The following is an 8375-nucleotide window of genomic DNA, read 5'->3' as shown; positions in this document are numbered from 1 at the left end:
GCTGGTGTTGCATAGTATGTCCACCAGAGGGCGCTCTACAACGGCCCTGTTGGCACTGATTTTTGTTGTTGTTCCAAGGACTTTAAGTTTCATATCTTAAGTTTGTATTTTTATACATTTTATTTATCAGAACTTTCATATATTTGATGTTCTGTTGTGAGAATAAAACATTATTATTATAAACATATTATTTTAGTGAGGACTCATAAATAACTAAATGTTAGGGAAATCTGTTTTTGTTACGCGTGTCTGGATTTTTTTTAATTATATATGAATATCGGATTTTTAAATCACCAAATATTTGTATCGATATCGGCCTTAAAAGTCCTTTATCGGTCGGGCTCTGATGTATGGAGAATATATTTATTCATAATTCAAACTGAAAGTCCAAAGAGAAAACAAAGCAAGATCACATTTTTTACTACAATAGGAAAAATCATGCCATAATTAAATGTGAAATGTAAAAGCTGAAATGGAAATACTTAAATGGGCTGGTGGGGGGGGGTCTAACACCACTTCCAGCTGACGGGGGGGCTGGCTGTGAGTATTACTGGCCGACCAGTAGAGCCCGCCTCAACGGTTGTGATTGGTGTAAAGCCCTCCTCAACGGTTGTGATTGGTGTAAAGCCCGCCTCAACGGTTGTGATTGGTGTAAAGCCCGCCTCAACGGTTGTGATTGGTGTAAAGCCCTCCTCAACGGTTGTGATTGGTGTAAAGCCCTCCTCAACGGTTGTGATTGGTGTAGAGCCCGCCTCAACGGTTGTGATTGGTGTAGAGCCCGCCTCAACGGTTGTGATTGGTGTAAAGCCCTCCTCAACGGTTGTGATTGGTGTAGAGCCCGCCTCAACGGTTGTGATTGGTGTAGAGCCCGCCTCAACGGTTGTGATTGGTGTAAAGCCCTCCTCAACAGTTGTGATTGGTGTAGAGCCCTCCTCAGCGGTTGTGATTGGTGTAAAGCCCTCCTCAACGGTTGTGATTGGTGTAGAGCCCTCCTCAACGGTTGTGATTGGTGTAAAACCCGCCTCAACGGTTGTGATTGGTGCCTCGATTTGGAAACATTAAAAATGGGCTTAAATGAGCTCTTGGCCAGACTGACTTGCAGAGCAAATCTCAAATATGCCGGAAGTTCGTCAGGGTTTTCCCAGGCTTATAAATAACATGAAAAAAAAACAGTTTATTTCTACTTGACTTTATTAAAAAATATTATCAACAAAATCATCAAGAAACATGCGCACACAACACACACACACAGCAGTATCCATCCATATAAACTACACACACAGTTTCTGTTTAACAGGAGAACAAACAGACATCATACAGAGCGTCCCGTTTGTTGAGAAACTGCAAAAAAAAGAAAAATATTCTTGGAAAACTGACATTTAATCTACAAAAAAAAAAAAGAAAGAAAAAAGACCAATTACTCAATAAGTGAAGAGTGTCATTCTAAAACACTTTGCATCCAATTTATTAATAATTAAAGGTGGAGAATAGAAATGACCTGATATTCCCTGTTTGATTTTCCAAAAATATACAATATTTATATAATTACATGCAGATAAATCTCTGGTTGGCAGCTCGTTTTTGGAAGGAAACTCTTCACTTTTAGAGAAAATCTGACGACCAAACTGTAATGAAGTGCTAATATAAAAAAAAAAAGAAACTTGTTTTTTACGTACGCACACGCACACACACACGCACACACACACACACGTCCGATTTACATTCAAACCGAGAAACAAGAAATCTACAAAAATAGACCAGTAAGCATTTAACACTTTGCATGTTGTAGCTTTCCTCCGAGTCGTCTCCAAAACAAAAGTCTGTGCACATCGAACCTCGTTTGCACGACATCACAGCTCGTCTTTAATATTAAGATAATCGTCTTTATTCACATATCGACAGATGAACAGAGGCTACGGTCACACTTTACGCTAAGCTAACGGCCGTTTTTATGTACTTGTATAATAAAAACCAGATCTTTGAATGAAAAAACAATAACGTCAGAAGCCAGAGATGGTTTTTTGATTTTGTTTGTCAGAGCTTATCAATACCACGGCACTTTTCTTTGGGGGGCAGAGGTCAAACGAGTAACTGAAGGGTTACATTTACACGCTCACACACGTGTAGTGCTGTTACAAGACGCTATTCAAACATGGCGAGGAAGAACCTCTGTTTAAGAGAAAGACATGTTTTTTTCCCGGGAGAATCTTAAAATATAAACAATAACAAAGCTCGGAAATGACTGTGTACCTTTCACTCCTGAAACACTCCAACAAAAGGGATAATACGGTAGCTACGACTACAAATTATGTATACTTCATATTTTTGTTGACCATTTTGAAATGCTGGACAGTTTTTTCCTGCTTCCCATTCGTTTCCATTTCTTTCTGCTTAGCCTGAAAATCTAGTAGCGGTCTTTTAAAACTTCCTTTTTGTTGGACTTTTGTCATCGATCACGGTTCACTTCATCTGCACTATTACATACAAGCTGAAATCTGGACGCTACAATGTTTTTTATTGTCTAATCGTTTGTCCCACATGTAAACAGGAGTCCATGAAAAGCAGCGTTGCTACCGAGTGGATTAAAAGGTATTCCATTAATTTCTGTCAGGGTTACATTTTCTTAATGTGATGCAGTTTGAGCACAGATTGATTTTAACGTATTTCTTCAACTAAAATGCAACTCTGACATAAATTAGCAGGCTTGACGTGTGTGTGTGTGTGTGTGTGTGTGTGTGCCAGATTATACAACTGCAGCAAGTTTTTAAATACTGCTGAGCGGTTTTCGTACTGAAAATCAGACACAGGTGGCCGACAGTGGCAACATCGCTCTGATCTCACACGCAGGAACTACCAAAGACGGCTTGGAAACCAAATGCTGAAAATGACTCTGTGAATGGCAGGCCAGGAAATGTACAACACACAGACGCTTTGCCAAGGTCCCAGAAAACGGCTCTATGTTCATTCCGTCACCAGACACACGAAAGAGCATCGAGGCCATACATTACAAGGCTTGAGGTTGGGCTCCCCCCAACACCGGTACAATACACCTGACCCTGATGACCCACGTGGCCGACTAGGCAACAGGCACAGGTGGCCGACAGTGGCAATATCCCTCCGATCTCACACACACACACAAACTACCAAAGACGGCTTGGAAACCAAACGCTAAAAATGACCCTCCGTGAATGGCAATGGAAACCAGTGGATGTCTTGGGAGCAGCTCATCACTGTGATGTTAAAAGTGTGTGAAATGTGTAATGAATGGGATAAAACTAGGGATTCAGCTGAATATTTGGGCTTTTTGACGGTGTTGGGTTTCTGCTGAACCTGAACCAAACCCTACGCTTGCACTCCGCGCTACGCTGGTCGACGTGATGACGTCGTTGATTACAGGAAGGTGTTTACGTAGGTGGAGCTTCAATGCAGCAGGCTGAGAGGAAGTGGAAATGGAACTGGTGAGCAGAAAAAGTGTTGTTTGGCAGTACTTTCAGTCAAAAGAAGGCCATTCAAGTCCAGCTACATGTTCAATCTGCAATGCTGATTAGTCTGGTGGTGGCGAGGACCCTAAACAATACACAACATCACCGCTGTTACAACATCTGGTATGAAACATCTGGAAGAATACGAGCTGAGCATGAAGGAATCTACAGACAGCAGCCAGAATGCAGCAACTTCAGGTACGGCAAAGGAAGGACAGTCACTGTTTACTTCATTAATGTGTTGACTGTGTTCATGGACTGAGGACGGGACGAGGACTCAGCAGAACCTCAACCAGGGGATTTGGTATTCGGCCGAAAATCTGGATTGGGTGCATCCCTAACTGAAACAGAACCTCACTGTGTGGTGGTTTATATTCAGAGTGATTTCGTGTCACTTATGGCTGTCTATCTTTTAAAATTCTCCCGGGAAGCGACGAACAAACGCACACAGACGATGAGGAATGAAGTATCGGAGATTTTGTGCCTCCAAATCTGAAGTGAATGAACTCCAGAATCGAAACTGTTCTCGTCCTCGGAAACAAAAACGCCTTCAACTTGTCTTCAAGTTCGTTTTTTTTGCTCCTTTTTCTCTTTAAAAAAAAAAAAAACAAACAAAAAAAACCCCCGTTCTGCATCGGAATTTCATGATGTTTGAGCGTCTGAAATTTCAACACCTTTTTTATTCATCTGATGTGAACATGTCTGCGTTTTCCTGCTTTCTGTTCTGTGCCCTCATTGGCTGACGATGAGCTGTCGCAGGTATGACTGCGTGAGGCCTCGCAGCTCCTCCAGCGTGTAGTCCTCCGGCATCGGCAGGCGGGTGATGTGGGGCGCCAGCTGGGTGAGCGGGATGCTGAGGGAGTCAGAGGCTGCGTCGCCCTGCTGCAGACTCAGCACAACCCGCAGGATGTTTGCCACACACTTCGCCATTTCTACATGGAAGGAGGAGGGAGGGAGGGGTGGGGGGGGCTTGGTTAGGTTTCCACTCTCAGCAAACAGCAGCAGCTGACTTCACCCTCCTACCTGAACTTCAGCTTCATGAGACTTCTCTTTCACTACGATCTGAAAACAAGACGACGACTTGTCCTGCCGTCGCTGCGAGAAAGGAAGTCTCGATTCTGTCTGAAGAATCCCTCTCTGGCTTCAACAATCACTTCGTCTGGCTTCAACTATCGCTTTGAGAGCAACTACTCTCAACACAATCTCTCTCCCTTTCATTAATAAACTCATTTTCTCACGCCCCTTTTTTTAGGTGTTAAACGACCTTGGGTACCATGAAAGGCGCTATATAAGTCCCAGTTATTATTATTAATATATCTCCATCTGCCTTGGTTTGAAATATTGATGGTGCAACATGAAAACTATTTTTGGAGCTATTCATCGTTTTGTTATATTATATAGTTAAAAATGTACTTAAGTATTTTGTTGCTGTTTTGTTTGTTGTACAGCTGTATAAGTCTGATTATGACATAAGTATCTTTATTGTAGTTACTTTGAGTACCTGTTAGTGCTTTTGTTTTGAAGGTACTGGGCAGTCTGAGCCACCAAGTGAAGTTTACACACACACACATATAGAAAACTTTAGAAAAAAATCCATTGAAAGACAACTATCGCTGGATTAATTTGATACTGAAGAAAAGTTAAAAACAACTCCTGCAGCCTTATTTTTCTCTGATTTTAAGTGGAATTAAAGGACAATTCCGGTGCAAAATGAACCTAGGGGTTAATAACATACGTGTACCGAGTCGACTGTTGTCTGACGAACGATGTGGAACCAGTAACGGCTCGAGCACGGCGTTCCTGGTTCAGATTGGCACATGAAGTACTGTCTTTATAATCTCTCTTTTCAATAAACTGCCTGTACACTTACAAAGTTCTCAATGCTCCTGTTTACATGTAGGGACCCTCGTCATGCTACTGTGGAAGTGTGGTGATATTTTGAGTCTTGTTAGTGGTGTAGAAATAGTGATTTACCATCTGCCCCGAAAGCTAGCGTTAGCAGCTAACCACTGGTTTGCGTTAGCTTGTTTAAAGCTAGAGACACATTAGCATGAAAACAGATCCCAGAGAACGGTCGACATTGTACACGTATGTTATTAACCCCAATGTTCATTCTGCACCAGAACTGTCCTTTAAGGAGGTTTATACTGGATGGACATGATGAGTTATGACAAGAAGAAGGGGGGTGATGTTTGACACAAATTGCGGGCACTGTGGGTTTTACGATTCCCCCCTTTCTAAGTTACTCAGGTACAAGTGATTTCAGCTTCCGCTCACCTGAAACGTTTCTGTTCCTGCAGCCACAACAGTGAAAAAGTGAAGAAACCCTTCCTGTCTGGAGTCCGATAAACTGATCGTACCAGATATTTGAATCTCACACCGTTTAGATGAAGTTCCCTCTCTCCGTCTAAAGTCTTAGAGCTGATCCTCACCTTCTTCTAACTTCAGCCAATCAGAGAACAGGTGTGTCAGTGAATCCAGCTGCTGCTGCTGTTGTTGTTTTCGGTTGGAGGACTTTTTGTCGCAGGTTAAACAGCCGTGCTCTTACCTGATTGGGCGAGGCGGTCTCTGGCGGTGCGGCAGGGCAGGAGCTCGATTCTGCTGCACAGAGACGTCACGTCGGTGTAGAGACGCTCCAACTCGTAACCAGCGTTTTCCATCTGCCGGAACACAAACGCAGTTTTCAAGTACTTATACCTTAGCATTTTTATGCTTCTTTTACAGGGTTTCTGCAGGTTTCACCAAGTCACATTTAAGACTTTTTAAGACCTTTTTAAGACCTATATCATGACATAAAAAACAAAACAAAAAAAGTCAATATCAGAGTCTGGAAACATGGCTACACTTGCACTTCCCGATAGCTAAAGAATAAAAACTGTTCGAAAGAGACTCGTGCGTTATTGCACTTATAAGTTGCATGTATTTCTCATTTATATTCGTAATTCAGCGCATTATATTTGGAGTAGGAAAAGAAACAACTACAACACCACGGGGGTGTTTGGCGGCATGCTAACATGTTCACCTGCGATGAGTCTTATTTCAGGTTTATGTTCATCAATTCGCAACATGGTAACAAATCCATATTGAACATAAAAAAATTTCAAAATAAAGTAACATTTGTGAGAGTCAGTACCTGCTGGATGTCCTGCAGAGTCTTTACTACCCGGATGTAGTCCAGGTAAACCCTCCCGGCAGTGTCCCAGTCCTGGATGGTGGCGCTGTGGTCAGGCACCGCCAGCCCCTCCAGGAACTCCAACAGGTAGTCGTGGTTGTCGTTGATGATGCAGTCTACGGGTGGGACAAGAAATGTGTGTAGTTTAATAACTTTCAAATGCAAAGCTTACTCCCCCAAGGCAACACTTTTCAAAGTTTTTTTTTTTACTCAAAAACTTGACTGGCTTCAAACATGTTCAGTGTTTATTAGGGATGCCCCGAATCTAGAATTTTTGGGGTTCATCCAAATACAGAATCCACTGGTTAAGATTCTGCCGAATCCAGGGCGCCCGGATAGCTCAGTTGGTAAAGCGTGCGCCCATATATAGAGGTTTACTCCTCGACTCAGCGGGCCCGGGTTCGACTCCGACCTGCGGCCCTTTGCTGCATGTCATTCCCCCTCTCTCTCCTCTTTCATGTCTTCAGCTGTCCTGTCAAAAAAAAAAAAAAGGCTGAAAATGCCCAAAAAATTATCTAAAAAAAAAAAAGATTCTGCCGAATCCGAATACCAAATCCTCCTCCCATCATCAGTCCATGGTCAGGTTAACACCAGTTCTTAGCTGTGACTGTCCTTCCTTTGCCGTACCTGAAGTTGCTGCATTCTGGCTGCTGTCTGTAGATTCCTTCATGCTCAGCTCGTATTCTTCCAGATGTTTCATACCAGATGTTGTAACAGCGGTGATGTTGTGTATTGTTTAGGGTCCTCGCCACCACCAGACTAATCAGCATTGCAGATTGAACATGTAGCTGGACTTGAATGGCCTTCTTTTGACTGAAAGTACTGCCAAACAACACTTTTTCTGCTCACCAGTTCCATTTCCACTTCCTCTCAGCCTGCTGCATTGAAGCTCCACCTACGTAAACACCTTCCTGTAATCAACGACGTCATCACGTCGACCAGCGTAGCGCGGAGTGACAGCGTAGGGTTCAGCAGAAACCCAACCCCGTCAAAAAGCCCCAATATTCAGCTGAACCTGAATCCTGGTTTCGGTGCATCCCTAGTGTTTACATAATTTCTCTTTTATTTGTGCCTTTTTCTTTTATTGGAACGCTGACAGACAGTCAGGAGATGAGGGGAGAGAGACGGGGGATTATTATTTAATTTTCTAAATCAGACATTTTCAGAAGTCAAATAAATGATAAATAAAATGATTGAACAATAAGTTTGTATATTTGACTGTTTGAATATTATGCACATATTTAAAGCTACTGATTGTTCCCTTTATTTTAATCTTTTCGACCATTTTTATAAATCTGATGAATCTGTTTTTGTTGGAGGATTATAATGTAATTTACATTGAAATGGAATTAGATTAGAGGTTCAAACACCGTGTTAAAACCAGTTTAAACTGATCCGTTTCATAGTATTTTCCTGACCTGAGGCCAGGTGTTGGATGAGCAGCCGGTGACACTGGCTCCAGTATCCGGCCCGGTACAGGTGCAGAGCCTCTTGGTGTCGGTCGCTGTCGCGGCGAGCTCGGGTGGCTTTGGCCTCGTGGATCCACTGCTCTGGGATCAGCAGCTTCTCGGTCAGGAAGCGCTCCCTTCGGACCGACTCGTCCGTCTCCTGCAGGGGGCAGTGGAGGGTCAGCATCTCCCTCACCGCTCGCTCCCGCTGACTGAACACACACAGAAAATATATCAAATGATAAGTCATAAGTTGGAACTGAAGTACAGAGA

At 42.9% G+C, this 8375-nt stretch overlaps 1 protein-coding gene across 4 annotated transcripts in view; it reads right to left on the bottom strand.

The window, feature by feature from the left end:
- Positions 1 to 4080: 4080 nt before the first annotated feature.
- Positions 4081 to 8375, bottom strand: part of nup98 (nucleoporin 98 and 96 precursor) — a 40161-nt gene continuing 35866 nt past the window's right edge. For all 4 annotated transcript variants that reach the window (XM_078266351.1, XM_078266352.1, XM_078266353.1 and 1 more), the window contains exons 32-35: positions 8073 to 8314; positions 6616 to 6770; positions 6031 to 6142; positions 4081 to 4414 (exon numbers count right to left, since the gene is read on the bottom strand). In XM_078266351.1, coding sequence (XP_078122477.1) covers positions 4215 to 4414; positions 6031 to 6142; positions 6616 to 6770; positions 8073 to 8314 — 709 coding nt within the window. In that variant the 3' untranslated portion in view covers positions 4081 to 4214. The remainder of the gene's footprint in view (positions 4415 to 6030; positions 6143 to 6615; positions 6771 to 8072; positions 8315 to 8375) is intronic.

The sequence above is a fragment of the Sander vitreus genome, chromosome 13 (assembly GCF_031162955.1).
Source record: "Sander vitreus isolate 19-12246 chromosome 13, sanVit1, whole genome shotgun sequence".
Lineage (NCBI taxonomy): Eukaryota > Metazoa > Chordata > Actinopteri > Perciformes > Percidae > Sander > Sander vitreus.
The sequence above is the reverse complement of the archived record's forward strand: the minus strand, read 5'-3'. Positions and strand labels throughout refer to the sequence as shown.